Source organism: Eleginops maclovinus, chromosome 17 (genome assembly GCF_036324505.1).
Source record: "Eleginops maclovinus isolate JMC-PN-2008 ecotype Puerto Natales chromosome 17, JC_Emac_rtc_rv5, whole genome shotgun sequence".
NCBI lineage: Eukaryota > Metazoa > Chordata > Actinopteri > Perciformes > Eleginopidae > Eleginops > Eleginops maclovinus.
The window spans coordinates 11052428-11072105 of NC_086365.1; the positions used below are offsets into that span (position 1 = coordinate 11052428).

The following is a 19678-nucleotide window of genomic DNA, read 5'->3' on the forward strand; positions in this document are numbered from 1 at the left end:
ACAGACTCTTTTCTTTTAATAAAACAGTGACAATCAAGGCTGTGCCATCTTCAGGCACACAACAGCACTGTCTGAAAACATGCAGCCTACTCAACTACTCAACTTTTGCCACCAGAAAGATGAAAACGTTCTAGAGTCAAACTGTTGTGTCGTTATAAACTGCCATGTAGTGTTTAAGCATCTGAAAAGCCTTAAAATGCATGGACTTGTTGGTTTTTACACCCTAAGCAAGAACGCAAAAAAGTGTGCATCACTTGAGGCTGTTTTGATTTTAACCCTGGATCAGACTGATTGTATGGCCCATTATAAGGAGAGTAGTTAATCTGTTTGGCCCTCGAGGTTAACCTATAAACATGATGCATGACACTGACTGTGTCAGCAGTCATCCCTTTCACAATACCTCTAAACAAATGTAGTTGGTTTAGCAGCACATTATTATATCATAAAACATTTTCTTTCATCTTTGATAACACACCGGGGACCCGTCGCTGCGTTACATCACGGCCCGCTTGCCACCACCTTTCCTCTTTTATTCTTTTTATCTTGCCATCTGAGGAGATTGTGTAATCTGTCTCTGTCTCAGCGTCCCTTTGAGATGAACTATATTACGGGCTGTGTAAACAATCTCTGGATATGTGCTGTTACTTAGCAACCAGCGAAGGTGAGAGCAATAGGAGGAGTGCGTGTTGGTGCGGCCGTGTCTGCATGAAAGTGTGATTTAAGGTGGCACTATGCATGGGTGTGTGCACATATGGTACTAAATGTATGGATGTATGTCCTTGCATCTGGAGTTTTTTTGGAGCTGTTTAGCAGAGGCGACACACTGGATCCATCACCAATGTCTTTAAATACTCGTATGTCTAACTGCCACACTGTATATCCATCTTCATCACTCGAAAAGCAGAGGGGACAAACTAAATCTGTCACAGAAAAAAAACACTCCCTATCCGATTTATTTCTGAAACGGTTGATCCATGTTAGCAGTGACCCATATACATGCAGCATTCAACATGTTTTGATCAAGATAGTCTGTATTGTGTTGTTTTTACACCTGGCATTAAAATACCGTGTGTAAAATTGAAATCTGACTGCCCTTTCATTCGCACTAACTCCCACTGTGGCTTCCTTTGGTGATAATTACATCCTTCAAAATTGACACTAAAGACCTCATCCTGCTGACAATCAATGTTTGAGGATCCTTTCAGAGCGTTTGCTGTTTGTTTGCTTTGTACAATTTCTTGTGGGAAAGTGTGCCAGAGACACATCAGAATTACAGCTCATTGTCAAAGAGACTGCACACCTACACAGTTATTTTAGCTAATTAGATCTCTATTCATATTCAAGGTGAGCAGAGATTTGATGGTAATTACATGAGGTCGCTGAATTCCATTTTAATTATACTGACTCAAAGATATGCTTGTGGAGGTTGTCCAAGTTCACTGTTGATGCTGCGTTTCGGTCAAATCAGAGGTATCGTAATGAAAAGTTTCCGACTTCAAAAGAGCTTTATCATCAGGTTCTAAAATGTTGTTTTTCAAAATCAACTTCAGATCAATTTGGAAGAGCCTGAAACCTCCAACATCTAACATTTGCATTTTAAAAAAATCAATAAAACATCAACAACAATAAAAAGACAGTCCTACAGTATGAACACCTCTAAAACTCGCTAATTCACAAGTCATGCGGTGCATAGCATTTGTTCTATTATTTATGCACTAGTTTCGAAATGCAACAGGCACCAATAAGTAACAATCTGTTTTTGTTATTGGCTGCTGTTCATTTCTCAAAATGTTTGAAAGGTTCGTTACTAAACTATTAAATAATAAATTCATCATGTAGGCTCCTGTCGTCGTTCTTAATTTCTGTAGTCTAGAGACTGTGGGAGAAATTGAATCAATACAGGCTTGAAGCAGCAGACAGACTAGCCACAAAAGCAACAGGTAAACAACAGAGACAAGGAACAGAAGTCATGGCAGGATAGCAGGTGACCCAGGACAGTAATAGGAGACGAGGTGCAGCTGTGCAGGAAGGCAGCGAGGCAGAGCTGATGTAGGGACGACCAACAGGTGTTCAGGAAAGGTCCCTATTATAGTACCCACCTATAAAGTGGAGCACGTATGAGTCCTAAGACAAGGTTATGAGTTAGCATTTTAGCTTGTTTCAAAGTCAACAGGTTTAGGCCCGAAATATGGTCTGTGGTAATCACAAGCTTACAAAATATTCCACTGGTCTATGTCTGAAGCTTTTTATGTGTCTATATATAAAGACCACTAAATATAATGACGCTGAACATGAGCAGCGTTTTAATCTTTGAAAAACTAAACAATTTTAGACAACAATACCATTAACATGATACCATGATCTGATTTTATCCATGCTTAAGTGTTATTTTCATGTATTTGCTGTATGTTTTACTCATTATGGACAGTGTTTAGATTTTCCCTGAATTGACATGACTCAACCAGAGAGTCTTCTTTCCTGTGTATGCTTGGCCAGCCTGTCTGTTTACCACCTGCCTTTTTTGTTCCTGTGTGAAGCTGCCAGATTAGCCCTATTAGCCGGCGAGATATAAAGGAGGTCCAGGGAGCCAGTAAATCAGCGGGGCTTACAGACAACCCCGCTCTCTCTGTCCCTCAGCTGCTTTTCCTGATTAAACCAGCCGGGCTGGCTCACAGGAAGAAGGAAAAGGGCAGCGGGAGTAAGCTGGCAGCCGTGTAAAAAAAAAACATTTGCAAACCAAACTAGCACGCACATATTGTCTGTCTGTAACAGTCTGTTCTCTCGAGTTGGAAACTTGACAGGAGCGGATTGATGGAGTTCACAGATTTCTTTTTATGCCTCTGCGCTGGCGACAGACGTGGCCGGAGGCGATATCTTTTCGTGCTGTCAGTCCATCTCATTCTCGCCAGCACCATGTCTCAGGAACGCCTGAAGGGAATAATTGTCTCACACGTCCACTTGGACTTGAAATATGAATGATTAGATTTTAATGGTCAAAGGAAAAAGGTGAATAGGACCTCACAAAACATGTTTTTTCAACATAACTCAAACTTTCATATGGTAGATAATTTCACACAGGAAAAAGGATCAAGTGGGGACGTTTTGGATAGTAATGGATATTGCAATTTGACTGGTTTGTGGACACATGAGTTCATGTCAATTTTAGTGTAGAAGTTGTAGGTAATATACTTCAAATTAGATACTTAAAGTGTTGCAAATATACCTACTTTAATGTTATAGAAGCATAAGCTATGATGCTTTAATTTGATAGCCTAAATGATGGTTATGTTATCTAAATAGTTTGGCCTAGCCCTAGTTTAAAACTTCAGTGTGTTTTTTTTTGTATTCTTTATCCCTATTTGCAGTTCACGTTTATAATTGAGGGGCTCAGGTGCACAAAAGGAGAGACGGGCTGTAAGTAGAGCAGGGATGTTTTTGAGCCCACTCTCATGGGAGGGGTGTGAATCCAGTATTCTCTAATCACACGGTGTCCCTTCAGTGGAGCAGCATGACTAACATAGAGCTCATCGAATCGGTTAAACTCATCAAGTTATTATTTTCCAACCTAATTAACAGCAAACTCTCTCAAAGATGCCGCTCAGATGATCAGCGCTTGTTCAGCTGCACACTTGCTTGCAAATTACACTTGGTACATGTCCACATCACACACTGGCATGCAAATGAGTTTCCTCAGTGGTGCTGTCTAATCACATGTATTTATGCAGAGAAGTTCAGATGAACTTCATCAAAACTTTACACATAATTAGCAGTGTGGGTAAAATGGCTATTTATATCAATTGCAGATGTAATTCATGTCACTTGGGCATAGGGTTAGGGTTTTTTCGAGACTTACAGCGGGTTATTTAGAGAACTAAGAACATGTAGCACTTAGCAAACGCATAGAAACCGCGATGCATTTTAAGGTTATACTACAGCGGGTAAGACTTAATTATTAATATATATTTTATGTAAATCTACGGTGGCCAACAGATACAAACTATGAGAAACATGATGCAGCTTCACAAACGACGCCAATAAAAAAACAAATATGAAAAAAACTACCATCTTGACGAAGCATGCGTATTGTTTACTAAAAGTGCTGCAAATAAAAGACATATACAAGGATACAGACATCACATTACAATCATAATATGTTCAATAGCCTTTAATATATATTTGATTATGGATTTCACTTCTTTCATTTTAATATTATTCACAAAAGAATGCCTTAGTCTAATCACATTAAATCGTGGGACCCTGTATCTCTGATTTGATGGTAACAATTCATATTTGTTCTGGACATGGTTTGGGTCAGAGACGATGTTGTTGGCAAGCCTTAGTATGACATTATGGTAGCTTGAGTCATGAAGCTGAAAAATGCACAGCAGCACACCTAACATTGTTTTTGTTTGTCTTAAAGCTGGTTGGTTCGAACTCATATATCAGGCTCAGTATCTCTGGACTCTCTGGTTGTTAGATGAATAACCTGGCTGCCCTTACACACACACACACACACACACTGACACACACACATACTCTGGTCAGCGAAGCCTGTGTGATGAGAGATGTATTTGTCAATAATACATCTCTCAGGAACCGATGAACTGTCAGCTGGTGTGTCTGGTCTACTTGTCTTTCTGCCCGCGTGACTTAGTGTCCCTGAATGCCTGCCCGCCTGATTTACTGCCACCCTTCCCTCTCCGTTGTTCGGTCATAAATGTGGCACAGCAGTGGGTCAGGTGAGACATCTCCCTCCCTATTAGCCACTAGAGCATTTTCATTATTATAACCACATATTCTGTGTAAAGGTCACCATGGGCAGGTGAGGAGCGCTGTGTGTTGGTGTGGATCTATTTCAAGCAGGCAGAATCTGTCGACAAAGCAGGGGTAAAGAAGACAGGAAGAGATGAATCGAGCAGAAGAGGGCAAGAAAAAGAGAAGAATAGGACAGAGGAAAGAACATGAGGGCGGATGAAGAGATGACAGTGATGGTGATGAGGCGGCGGAAGGTGTGGAGGGGGATCAAGGCAGATGACAGGCAGAAGGAGTCTGAGATAAATTTAGGAGGAAAGATAAAGGGACCACAAATATTGAATACAAAAGAAAAAACCCTGTGTTCTTTCATTCGGCTTGTTGCAGTTCCTTTGTTCGTTTTTATTAGCTGCGGTCCACTTCTTGTCTGTTTTGTATATGTTAGGTAAGGTGACTCTCCATGGCATGAAATATAATCAGTAGGGAAATAAATGTGGTAAAGTGACCCTCACCAAACTGCACAGGAAGTAGTCAGATTGTACTGGTCAAGATGGAGCCGTTATTGACCAGAGAATATAATCCAGAAACATAACATTGTAAAAAAAATATACAATGAATGATTTGAAGATAATAAATTGTAAGGTTAAGGTTGTTTTATTTTGTGTGCTAGCGCGATATATTGCTAATAGCTAAGTAAACAAAACCATGAAGTTTACAATTGCCTTTTTTATGTTTTGAATGATGAATTAGGGCGTAGTCAGTGGCTTTTTTAAATCAGTCAACATCCATTTAATCAAAATTCGGAGGAATCACACAAAAAATTGACAAAAAAATGGAGTTACTTTTGACAAGAAAATAAGACAACAGGGCTTTGGAGAAGGAAATGATGTAATATTTTGGCCGGACCTAATTATTTAAAACGTTTATTATAATCTGATGACCAGCAAAATGTTTTTTATTAACTTCAAATATGCCAAATAAATAACTAGATGAGACTAAAATGCCCAGAATGTTTAAAGACATCTTTAAAACAATGATGAGGCTGACTAAATATGATCAAAACAACATAGGTAAAATGACTTAATATTAAATAAACAATACAATGGTTTGGCATGTGGCATGTTTTAACTCAATTCTATAACCCACAGATGTATTTAGAAACCACTCATTTTTGCAAATTAAGGTATTTTTCTCTTTTATTATAAGAACAGATGGTTTTGTATATTATATCATATGATAATATGAGTGCGTTGTTGTCCGTTAGGTGTTTGACACAGGCCAGTTGGCACTCACAGATGGTCCCACTGACAAATGTCATGTTGGAAATGTCACCAAACGCCAGTTTTTACATGGTCACTCTGCTGGCATCCTGCAATTATCTGGCAGAGCCACTCAGGCAGAAAAAAAATGCCCAAATCTGCAGAGTTGTTTTTGATTGTGTTCCCGTGTGTATGCTTTCAAGCGTTCATAAACAGCTTCATCAATCCAACATCCTTCACTGTTTCCAATTGAGTCACAACCAGATCCTCTTTGATGAGAAATATTTGTATTTTCCCTCATCAAATCCACACAGAAAAACATTCCCCCGCTGCATTTGCTTGACATCAGGAATGTAATATTATTCTGTACATGCTATTTACAATGTGTATAATACAGATGTTTAAGTTAATTCAGACACCGGCTTGTATAGTTTAGAAAGCCACAGATAATATATTTAAAGCTAGGATATGTAAAACTCCTGTGTCTATGCAGGGCCCTTTAGTAACATAAAACAGGGAGGTTATAGTTAGCAGATCTACAAGACACAACATTAAATATAATGTCTTAAAATCTCTATCTTGACAGTATGGGTTTCAAAACATATGAAGTACTTGCTTTTAGAAAATTTGGAGATGTAGTAACTACACAAAGGGCTAGGCTATCAAACTACTTATGACTCAGCCTCAGCACATGGGCGCCAACTTTACCATGTGAGCTGCCAACAAGCCCCGAGTGTCTCTCTCTGCTTTACTCCCAAGTGATATTTTTTCTGCCAATTAATCCTCTTATTATATAATATATATATAAGTCAAAAAGCTTATCAGCCTGCTAACTGACAGCTAGCTCAACTCGTTAACTTGGCCGCAAACGGGAGCATGTTCAAATAGTTAATGCTCTAACAGAGGAGGAGTAAATAAAAATGGATGGTGCAACACAGCTCAACTACAAGAGCTTCCTCCATTCGATCCAGATTTCAAAGGTCAATCCTGTCAACACACTGCTCTTGTTCAGCAGAACCGCCTTATGTTTCTAACTGTGAATTCCCATTCAAAGCAAGATGTGATCGGTGCATACGTGTTCTTTCATCCAACCCACACAGTGTCAGCAGTAGGCTAACCTGCTTCACCCAGCTGTCTGACAGCAGAAATGTACTGAACCAAAACAGTGTTAATGATGGCTCAACGGGAAGAAAATCAGCAGTGTTTGTATTTAATGATTCTTTCTCATGTGAGTGCAAACCTTTCCTGTCTAGGGTGGAAAGTGTGGTCAATCTAGCGGTAGTGAGCGACACCTCCGCACAACCCTCTGATGCAGACCCTTTGGTCGAGCGGCCAGGTGGTCCTCAGTGTAGCTCAGGGTGTAAAGATGTCCATACCGTTTGTGGTGAATGTCTTGCCTCTGCCATTCTCCTGGCATCTCCAAAAGTACTCCAAAGTGTCTTACAGGTGCAACTAATGAAGGCTAATGAGTTCACCCACACTCAAAGTGTGTTGTGACCCTGTTTCTACAACCTGCCTCGGATTTGGGTTAGGTTTAGTGACAGACATAAAAAAATGCTCCAAAAACAATGTCAGTGGGGATTTGCCAATCATTCCCCTAAGTTGAATGCCATATGCAAAAATAGGCGTTGATTGGAAATACTGTCAATTACACGGCCACACTGTCCAGAGAAGATATTTAAAGGCACATGCGCAAAATGAACGTTCACCTCCCATTCTTTCCGAACGAACGGACGAATAACACATTCTTGCTTTACCCACGGATGTTTGCCAGCTTCATTTAGGGCAAATCAACAATAGTATATTGACAGTTGTAAATGCACTGCACAACTGTCGCTTTCTTCTTATCAGTGATGTATATGTGTGTTCATTTTGCAGATTAAAATAGGTTTTATTCTGTGGCGATCATTACGACGATAGACATCTGCTGATGCTACACTTGGTGTGTGCGAGTTCTGAATCAGATATCCAATCTGCAGTGGACCCAGCGGGCTGAGCGTTTTTTGTTCCTGAGCATAAATGTGACACGTTTGTATGCATTCATTTGAAAAATAGGCCAGTTCCCATGAGAGTCTCTATCTCTCTATCGCTCTATCTCTGCAGCCACGTCTTTTCCTGTCTGTACATTTGTTCTTGTTTTCACACATCGCTCCTCTATTTTTCTCCAACCATTCACTCATCCTGTCGCCTTTCCATCCTTTTCTCACTTACTTCCTGCTCTCCCTGCCTCCTTCTGTTTCTCCGCTCTCACACCTCGTCACTTAGTCTCTTACTAAGTGAGTCGGTCACTCACTCACTCACTCACACACACACACACACACACACACACACACACACACACACACACACACTCTTGTTAATTTGCACCCACTCACTCACCAACACGAACATTTACTTCCTCGCTCAATTTCTTTCATTGTTGCCTCACCGTGGATCCTATATAAAGTCATACTATTAAGTTACTCAATTAAATCGGCGCTCCATCAATGAGAAGCACTCTGTTCTGTCTCACGGGAGAGGGAAACCTTCCTCTCAGTTCTGCTTCACACCCTCACACACACATATATAGGTTTGTCATCACTCAACATTAACTTTTACAGCCACCTGACCGTCTCTGTCAGTCAGGCACCTTTCTTTGTTTTCTCTGGACTGAAAAAGGCAGGTTTTGAAAGGTATATTTTGACGGACCATTACCAGGGTCTATTTTAATGCAACTTCTTTAACCTGATCTGACAGTAATTTCCACCTCGAACAGTCCCTTTCCTCATGTTTATCATGATGTATTCCTTCCTTTTTTCACATATTGCTTTAATCATTACCAAAGCTTTTTCACCTCTGCAAAGTGTCAAAGCTTTTTTAGCAATATTGACATTTTTTACAAAATTTGGGCGATTCAATGCAGGGTTTTTAACGCGCCATTTAAAAAAAGCTCTTAAAAGGTTCACGGCCAATTAAAGTAATCTTTGTTGCATTATCCAATTTTGTATGGCAATTTTGCACAATGATAAGTAACACTAGAGCAGCAGAGCGTTCCTCCTTGTTTCCATATTGCCATGATCAAACGAGCTAATGGTAGCCACTGCAGAACCTGTAGCAATTCTTACCGTATTGACTGTGTCCCTGCATTAAAACAGCATTATGATGTAGCTTGCTATGAAGTTAGAAATTGATTATGATGAACTGACAACAGTCTTGGGCGGAAAAGCAAAAAGAGAGTTTAAAATTACTAATTTGGCTCTCCCAGGAGTCCGCAGCCTTCAACATTTTTGAGTTATGTGTCAATAAATGTCAACCACGAGTCAGCGGCTACCTCTTTACCCCCACACATGTGAGGTCTAACAGCAGGGAGCTTTTAAGTGGAAGAGGGAGATGGAGTCGAGCGTAAACATGTCTTTTATCTATTTAAATGGGAAACAGCGATCAGTCCTGTATTCATTTCCAGTATTACTTATGTACTCGTCCTTTGCAAATACTACTTCAGTTTTAATTAGAAATGTATGAAATGTAAAACTGAAAGAAGGAAATTGACAGTCTAAGCAACCAACTCTGAAAACTCAATATTTGGCTGGTGTCTGGCTGTAGGGGTTTATTTCCTTCCACTTTTAACCAGTGATATGTGTAAATGACTACCTGTCAAGTTAGTGACATGCGTCACAAGAACTAAATACACAAACGCACCTGTGGAAAGTGTATTTTCTCCTACACCTGTCACCCTTTCAACCAATTTTCTCCCTACAGCTATCTCATATCCTCCCCCCTTCATGTGTCTCTCTCTTGTTGCATCTGTCTTTCTCCGAGGCTGACAGCTGTGTTGTCAGTCACTCTTCTTTTTAATGTGCTGAATGAGAGGTTTGGAAGGAAGCATGACAGGAGTGTGGATCAATGTTTCCATTTTCAGACTGGGGTCAGGGCCAGATCCCACCTTCTCCTGTTCGCTTCGCACCGACGCTCCGCAGGGTCTCTTATATAAAAGCCAGTGGGTGTGTTTGTGTGTGTTTATAGGACAAAGAAAGATGACATCTCTCTTGCTCAGTGTGTGCAAGAAATTGAGTGAAGCTCTTGTCAACCTGTCTGATGGGTCTGCACAAAGGCAGATGATCCCTCTGTTGAGGTCTAATCAAACTTAAGTGACTTCAGTGCAAAATGAAAATGATGGATCATTACTGGATGTGCTGACCTTTGTACATGTTATCATTGGCAGTGTTAATGATGGCAAACTTGGATTGAAAGGTTATTCTTCTCTCTGTACTGTAAATGGCTCGCGCTAACACGTACACATAGGTGCTCTTATTGAGAGCTATTTTACATTGTATTGATAAATGAAAAAATGTGGGAGGTTAATAACCTATGTGTAGTTGGTACTTAGGGATTATATGATGCTGGTGTGACCAGGCCTTAAGTCAACTGTTTCTTTATTTTCTTACATTTTTCCAATTTCATCTCCTCCCAAAGGTTAAGATAATTGGACCAAATCCAGTCCTGTCACACAGATTTTCAGATATCCAAGGTATTTCTCCTACTAACAGTTGTTACGGATAAACATACATTTTTCGCCAATAAAAACATATATTTTTGAGCGTTATATCAGACATCTGGAACTACCTGGGAGGTTTTTTGTGTTTTTTTAGGTCCCGCTTGGCTGCCTAGGAGTGTTTTTCTGTCACTTTGGGATTTGTGTTATTAGTTGAGAAGAAGGGAAGTGCACAGTTTTCACTTTTATCATGGGTGACAACTTGAAACGTGTACAGTTTACATAGAAATGTAATGAATGCTATCAATATCCTGGGGAAAAATAACAATAATGACACAAGAAGTTTGACTTATTGACAGTTTATATCACCACAATTGCATATCACACACTTTACTGAAGAAAAGCAGTAATTTTAGTGCTTATTTTCAGAAATAACAAAGCTGGCCCCAGAAATGAACAATCTGCCATTTTGAAGAATTTTAACAACATGCCAAAATAAATACTCTGCACATCTTGCGCCACAATGTCCTGTGTGTACTCATTATAATGATGCATTCTCATCAAGGGAATCTTTTCCATAAGGCTTCTCAACGGCACTTCTTCTTGGATTGATCTCTTGTTCCAAAATTCCTGTTTGTCTCCAACAGTATTTCAAAGGCAAAACCTGATTCTCCTTGCAGATGACCACATTTTTTGCAAACTTCCTGGTGCAGTGGTCAGTAAAATGATCACTTAGTTTGTGCAGGCTGTTATTCACAGTATGTATGCAGGGAGCTGGAGAAGTGCAAATTGAACACTGCAGACTGCTGAGAAAGGAAAGAGTGCTTTTACACCCACTGCTGATCCAAAATCACCTCATTTCTTCTTTGGGTGTACTTAAGCTTATCCGCATGCACATATTTTCTCTCTGTACGTGTCCATTTAGTACACGCATCTGATAATGTATATCCGTTTGCAAATCTGTACAAAACCATGTGTTACATTTATCACCTGCCAAAACGTGTGCTAGTGTAGCTCACGCTTTAACCACCAGAATGGAACATCAACATCTCCCTGTGAGACTGGACACCATGGCAGAAAAGTAAAGAGTTATTATGCAAATCCCTTAAATTGAATGTCTTTGTTTTGGGGAAGAGAGAGAACAAGAGAGTGATCATTCTTTTGAAGAGATGAAAAGCAGAATTCAAATGTATCTGTCAAGATACAGACAATGCGGGAGACTTTTACCATTATTTTCTTTTAGGGAAGCAATACCTTCTTTGTATTCCAAGGGTTTATGTGTGTGTTGAATATGGCTTGTGTGCATACCTTTGTGCGTGAGAATCAAGCACATCATTTCCATAATGGCACATTGAGGTCCTTGCAGGTGCATGTGTCTATGTGTCCATAATGACCCCCTTACATTATAGTTACACGTTATCATATTTGAAGGGGGAAATTGACCCCATGCAGGTGTCTGTATCGTTGACCGCAGACTGTTTAGAGACTTGTTGATGATGATTGCAGGTAATCTGCCTACGTGGAGCAACATGGTGCCAGCTTCGCAAGTTTAATTATATTGTATGGGAACAGACTGAGAGAGAGAGTGGAAAGAGAGGGAACAAAGAGCTGTTGAAAGAGATTATTTATAGCTAATTGCTGACTGTTGATGAGTGGCTGGTACTCAAGTAGAGAGGCTGTGATTGAAGGATAAGTGCTTGACTCTCAAGAAGAGAAATGATGGTTAGTTTGTTGTTGACTTGTATCAACTGATCATACCATAAATGTGTTTTTCTTTATATTTCAAGACCATAAATATATTACTTGCTTGGTAAGAATAATTCTGTAGGCGTTGTTAGTCCTTTTTTGGGCCGGACCCACTTTACATTTTACTTCTCAATAAAGTGGTTAAAAGCACTGGTTTGTAAAATACCTTTACCTGCTTTTTTGTGAGGATATTGCTACCATCTAGTTTTGTTAGCTAAATATGGAAGGTGGACTGCTACTTGGAGAGGTCCCAGTTCACCTCCTAGGCCCTGCTGTGGTGCCCTTGAGCAAGGCACCGGACACCTCCAATCCCCCCTCCCCATTGCTCCCCGGGCGCTGCACGATAGCTGCCCACTGCTCCTAGTACTAGGATGGGTTAAATGCAGAGGACTAATTTCACTGTGTGTGCTCTGCTGTGTGCATGCATGTGACAAATAAAGAGGGTTTCATCCTCCGATTCTATCTATGAAGCTAAAACCATTTAGCCTAGCTTAGCATTAAGACTGAAAACACAGGGAGTAAGCTTAAACGGAAGTGGAAAGAAAACTATACAATTTGTTAAGGGTTATTTAAGCGCGCCAGGCTAACTACTGTTTCCAGGCTTTGGGCTAAGCTAAGCTAACCTAGCCGGTAAATTACTCCAGCTATATTATTACTGAACAGACAAGGCCTATCAAGATATCAGATTTTACTACAAACAGATTCACAATAACCAAATTAATTAAAAACAACAACAACAATATTAGCTACAGTAAAGCTGTGGAAAAGAGAAAGCAATTGGCATCATTAAAAGGATGATCTACACAATGGTATCATGTTTGTCCTGCTGATATATTTAATAGTAACTTGATGAGGTCAGTGTTACCCCTAAGTAACGGAAACCGGCTAACTGCTAAACTGGAAATAGCTTATCTTTTAATTTGGCTTTAGTGGGATCTTTGCAGTATTAAGTATTCAACAGTTACTTATTGATTTTCTTTGGTCTTTGTGTCCCACAGGTACTACAGCGCCACCATCCTGCAGATGTCGGGAGTTCGAGACGACAGGCTGGCGATCTGGCTGGCTGGTCTCGCCACTCTCACTAACTTCCTGTTTACCCTGCTGGGAGTGTGGCTGGTGGAGAGGGTGGGGCGCAGGAAGCTCACCTTGGGCAGTATTATAGGTAATTCCCTCAATCGTGCCCACATTAGGTGACAAGTGATGTCTGCCAGTCATGTTTGCATGTAACATCTGTATTGTTTTTCCCACAGGTACATGTTTGAGTTTGAGTCTGCTGGCCATTGGTTTTCTGATGTCGGCCCAGAACAGTCCTCCTGTCACCTTCCACTCATTGGACCCATCTATGGCCAACTCTACCTGCTCCAAGTACCAGTGAGTATATACCCACTTTGGCTCCAAGCTAAATCCACTCAGCTACAGTATTACTGGAAAACGGCTCTGCTGTTAAAAACAAATTGAAATTGATTAGTTAAAGCCTGAAATTACTCCCACTGCCACTTGCCTCTCCAGATGTGTAAAGGAAACATTAGCTTAACAATTTTCAGACATGAAAACAATTCAATATGCAGGCGTCCAATGAGGATTGACTAGCACACGTTACAAAATTAGATAATTTTAGGAATGTGTGTGTCATTTAAAGATTATTCTCTCCACCAGCTCTTCACTCGAGGTAATATAAAGTGTGATTTTCAGATTATGCACAGGTCTAGATAGAAACAGAGAGCTATGGCAAGACCGCTGTTCACCCCAGAGCACTTCTGGTCTTTGCAAAAGCACTCAATGATTTTCAGGGTCACAACATCAATCCAGAGAGCAGGAGAGCACACTCAGTGGTGGAGTGCTTCAGAGGATGAAACCCTTCACAAAGGATATTTGCTGTTAATGTATTGCAAGTTTGGACACATATATTAATGCACATTTTTGAGGGTATGGTTTGTGGCTGGCTAAGACATGTGCCAACTTGGAAGATCAGTTCATAACACAGATCTGTTTACAAGATGAGATAAGGGTCAATATGCTCTCAATATTATTTATCACAAATTAGTCTGTGTCCTCTAACTAGTTTAAAAGAGTAAGTATTGTAAGTTAAAATAAACTCTATATATTCTTCTCCCGATGCTTGGATCAGCTACAATTCACTTCATTGTTGTCATTAGCAACAAAAGGCAAACATAAACAGCACAGAGAGAGTGTTTTTCGTGTAAGCCAGAAATCAGATGCCTCCGTGTCCCAATTTACTCTCACTTACACGGACACAAGATGAAACTCGTGTGTAACGACGGCCTTTCATCACAACAACAAACAACGCCTAATGGACTCGCTGTCCGGCACCCACACGCTGTAACACACACAGACACGGAGGTAATTTGAAGAGATGAGTGCTTTTACCACACTGTAGTGGCTTCATTGAGTTCACTTTAGTCCACATGAGCCCACACATGCCCTCGCTGACCACGGCTGCATCCAGGCAGAGCCACCTCTCATTGTGGATCAGACACCTCATTTAAGGATGTATTCAAAAGATGTTTCCAGTGGGGTTTGACTATAGCTTGCTAGCCTGGAATGACACCAACATTTGGACATTTGACCTTTAAATAAATAAGTCTAAATTCTCAATGCTTTCTTGGTTTACTCTTGCTATTTCTATCAATTTAATCTTTAGTTTTGCACAGCACATGCAGTTAATAGGTACATCTTAGGCAAATTCAAACGTATTTGTCCCAGATGAGGACAAGATATTTAGTTTATGCTCATTTTGAAACCCCTTTTTTCGGCTGGTTTAATGCTTTAAAATAAAAAAAGATAACCTTGTGAAAACTGACGAATACACTTGTGATATTTTGCTTCAAGATAAAAGCTAAATCCAGCTATAAATCATCACAAGGTAATGCTACATGTAGACGTAGAAGACATAAAAATGAGGAAGCATTGTCCTTTTTTTATATTGAAGAGCTTAATCTTCCCAAATCTAATATAAAGCTGCTTTAGTACCATCTTGTACAGGGCAGCTTTCCTTTGTGCTGAAAAACAGTGCTTAATAAATCCATTTTAGCCAAGGGGAAAACCATATGCCTTCATTCAATTATAAAAGACTAATATTATACACATTTTCAAATTGCATCCTTTAAATCTAAGCTGAGTTGCTGCATGTCTCTCCTCACCTTCCCTCTCTATTTACTTCTGCTTCCCTCCGGTACTAATACAGGGTATTATTTTCATGTGGTTGACCTCAGTGAGAAATAAGAGCAAGGTGCCCTGCACACAGGGAGGCTGCAGCCTGTAAAAATAGACCTGTGAAACACACATTTCATGCACTTCCATTAGCATCGCAACAACAAACTGTAAGAAAAACATTGTGTTCCCTCGTGAAAACGGTGTTTGCTTCTTACATGTGGATTGCTCTTCACATAACAGACTAGCAGAGGGATAAGACGGGGTAAAGAAGTAATGATAGTGAATCCCTCAGCATTTTGCTCTTCATGAAGATTCATCACTTCCTGCAGTCCTTTTTTAATCTCATTTATGTAATGAACCAAAGTCTCAATTAAAGTGGTTGACGCCGTTTTCTATAACACCACTTTGTGAAGTAGAACAGACCGATAACTGTTTTTCAGTTGGAGTGCAACTCAATACTGAGAAAATATGGAGTCATTGATTGACCGTGTTCAAGGTAATTAAAGGTAGCGTGTTTGGCTTCCAGGCTCTGTGAGCCATGCATGCTGGACCCTGGATGTGGTTTCTGTTACCGTGAGAACGTCTCAGCGCTCCTCACCTCCTCCTGTGTGCCAGTCAATAAGGCCTCTACGGAGCACGCAGCATGGGGCAGGTGAGTCACAGGATGCTGAGAAAGGGGTGTGTGCGTGTTTGAAGATGATGCAAATTATTTATATATATAAAGTTTTGGTTGAATGTGAAATACTAAGTGTGTCTTCCTTTTCCAGATGCTCCAACTCCAGCCTGATGAGAGATCAGACTTACTGGGCCTACAACTACTGCCCCACCTCCTACTCCTGGCTGGTGTTACTGGGTCTGATGTGCTACCTTGCTGCTTTCGCGCCAGGTAATGTTGTCAGGCACCATTTAAAAAAAGCTTCAGACGTCAATCAAAAAACTCAATAAGGGAAACTAGTGCTAAAATGCTAACTCATTTCCAGGTTGCGGACTGCACCACTCAATAGCCCAGTTGTGTAGCTACTAAACTTTCCACTGAGCCTTACCCTAACCCTGTAAATGTGTCTCTCTTTCAGGGATGGGCCCAATGCCATGGACCATCAACTCAGAGATCTACCCTCTGTGGGCGAGGAGCACAGGGAACGCCTGCGCAGCCGGGGTGAACTGGACCTTCAACATCCTGGTGTCCCTCACCTTCCTGCACCTGGCTCAGTACTTCACATACTTTGGTCAGTTGCTTGCATGCAATATTGTTAACAAGCCATTTACATGAGCTCATGTAACTTCCATCATACTCAACAGTCCTGTCAGGAACAATTACCTCCAGCCATGAACGCCGTCAGTCCTCATCCTTATTATGCAAACCTCTCAGCAGATGTTGTGTAACACCCATACATACCTCCTCCTCAAAAGCAGCATGGCGGTGACCCCGCTGATTGATGCCCCGATGTGTTCCCAACCTTTTTCTTCGACCATACCTCCTCAGTCAACGTGGCTCAACAGCAGGTTCCTCCTCCGACAGGGAGGAACTGACCTTTCGTGGAGCTGGAGATCGATCCATCAGGCATGATTGTGTAGGCATCCTGAGATGCAGCGGGTTAACAAACGATTTGATTTGTTAATAAAGAATTGTGAACCGTTTCAAAGCTGAGAAACATAATGCCTTTTCCTTTGAAACGATATTTAGCATGAAGCCCTATTCAAAATGTCATTCTGCTTTGACAAGGGGAAATAGAAATAACAGCGCTCAGGAAATGTCATTAACCTCTGTCACTGTGTCTCTGTGAATACTTTGATTTTGACATGTATGGAGAATCGTTTAGGAAACAACAGCATATTTAAGCATTTTCATTTATGGGCTCACACATCTCAATATATTGTGGGCCTTCCAATGGTAGCCGCCCCACACGGTCAGCTCCAGTGTTTATTCTTCTGTGGTTGAGTAAAAGCATGTCTTTAGAAAACTGGACAGTGTGTTCCTTTTGTCTGTGAATGACGGTGAGTTATTTCATTTTCGTCTTCCCAGGAGCATTCTTCCTCTACTCCAGCATGGCTTTGCTGGGTTTCTTCTTCATCTATGGCTGCCTGCCGGAGACCAAAGCCAGGCGTCTGGAGGAGATCGAAGCGCTGTTCGAAAACCAGCTCTGTTCCTGCGGCGCCTCGGATTCAGACGAGGGACGACAGGTGGAATACATCCGAGTCAAAGGTTCAAACTACCATCTATCGGACAACGACGCATCTGACGTGGATTAGCGAGAGTTAGGATGTTTCTTTAGCTTTGTTAATTTCTAAAACATGCAAAGTGTAATGTAATATTTGACTGTTTTTGTGTGTGTGAGCTGAGGAGCCACTGGTTACCCCTCAATATGAGGTGAAGAATCACAGTTTCAATGAGAAAAACGAGGGTGAACTGACACAAAATCCGAAGTCAAACCCACAAATATCTGAATTACCTAAAGTTTAAACACTGCCTTTTTCCGCACATAACTAGAACAGGAAACATGACACTGCATTTACAAAATAAAAGGGACACTTCCTCTCTTATGAAGTCCTCCAAAAAGAGGCTGCAGCTCAGTATCGTAAGATTTTGTACATTCGTTCACTAAATGTCATTTATGATTAATGTACGTACAGTATACAACACGACACAGCAATCCTACAGCATTATGTCAGTTTCCGTTGAGAATCCATTTTAAAAAGTTCCAGTAAACGTGGTCTTAGAAACTTTTGTTGACATGACAGCAGTTGTGACCTATTGTAGATCTATAGTACCATTATGCCTTTCTATATGAAACACATCTCAGTTACATGTTGTGTTAGCTTGTAGCATAGCACACTTATGTCAGCTCCTCATCTGATGATAGTCTGTGCTTTGAGTATTTTTTTATAAAAAAAGCAAACACCAGAGATGTACAGTATATATTGTCAGTTGGTGCCTAAACAAAACCACTCACCAATCTAGTAGCACTGAAAAGAATACAAATTCTGTTGCTATAGTTAATATTTATTATTTTGTATTACTTTAGCATAGGCTATGCTAATTTAAGGTTTCAGGCTGGCAATCCTGTTGCTTCCCTGACTCTCAAAATTGCAGTTTTTAACATAATATGACTATGACTCCATGTTATAAACCTAAGTGTTATCATTAATGTCCAGCAGAGGAAGTGGTAGACTTTATGTTTGAGACTTTAGGTGTATTCATCTTTTTTTATTTGTGCTAAACATGATAATATTAGTGCCTGTGTATTGTGGAGGTCCCTGGACATCCAAACCCCTGAAGTGGATGTAATATTTCAAGACATGGTAAATATTATTTTCTATTTGTATTTATTTGACGTGTACATATTTGCATTTCAGCTGTGATGAAGTGTTTTGTAATCATTTCTGTTTTATGGTCTTTTTGTCTTCCTCCATAGCCTAATGTACAAATAGCAGAGCATATCATGTACGTGGTACTCGTGTCAAAAGTCGAGGCTTTAGCGTAACTTGCAAATGTTGCTTTGTAGAAAAGTGTCAAATTGTGTGAGGTTACACCTTGTTAGTCAAATACACGTAGGTTTCTGTGTAGCAGCAGTTTAAACATAGACTACAGAGTGAGTTTGTGTAACAAATAAGCTAAGTGCGCTGTGACTAATATACAGGTGAAGGACAGTACATCTTTTTTGACGCGGCAGTCCAAACCCATCATGAATTGATAAGATATAATACCTCTTTTTAATAAACTTTTCAAATATGAAGCTGGTTATCAAATATCAAAGTTGAATGTTAATTATTTTTAGTATTGTCATATTAACAAATGGAAAGCGTTCATCAGTTTAAAAGGAATTAAAATGGCTTAAGAAAATGATGTGAAAGTACTGTTTTATTTAGATGATGTGTGCAGGATGAGTCGTCTTAAAACCACACGGGCTAGTTTTGTACTGAAAGTATTATTAGTAGTAAAACACACACATGAAGCTCCACATTTTGTGTAATTAAACTTGTGTTAAACAAATATTTAGCGTGGTTGTTTCTGCTGTTGACATCCAGTTGTGTTACCTCTCCTCTTCCGCGGTGGGGAGATTTAATGTGTTCTTCTGGTGAAATCTTTGCAGTTTTTTTCTATGTGAACCAACTATGTGTGTTTCTACCATTTACGAGGGACTACAAAAATACCAATTAAAAAAAAAACAAAGTGCTGTATAGTATATTTGATTATTGTTCAAGCTGTACATGTTTTGCTAGAGTTTATATTCTATAAAAGATGAATATCTTCATGAAACACTGGAATATGTATAAG

The 19678-nt window shown here is 40.2% G+C and overlaps 1 protein-coding gene across 1 annotated transcript in view; it reads left to right on the plus strand.

The window, feature by feature from the left end:
- LOC134879075 (proton myo-inositol cotransporter-like) overlaps positions 1–19677 on the plus strand; it is a 49200-nt gene extending 29523 nt beyond the window's left edge. Inside the window, exons 5-10 of the mRNA XM_063905359.1 lie at positions 13227–13390; positions 13479–13599; positions 15929–16054; positions 16170–16288; positions 16476–16628; positions 17426–19677. Of these exons, the coding sequence (XP_063761429.1) occupies positions 13227–13390; positions 13479–13599; positions 15929–16054; positions 16170–16288; positions 16476–16628; positions 17426–17652 (910 nt within the window). The 3' untranslated portion in view covers positions 17653–19677. The remainder of the gene's footprint in view (positions 1–13226; positions 13391–13478; positions 13600–15928; positions 16055–16169; positions 16289–16475; positions 16629–17425) is intronic.
- The last annotated feature ends 1 nt before the right edge of the window (position 19678 follows it).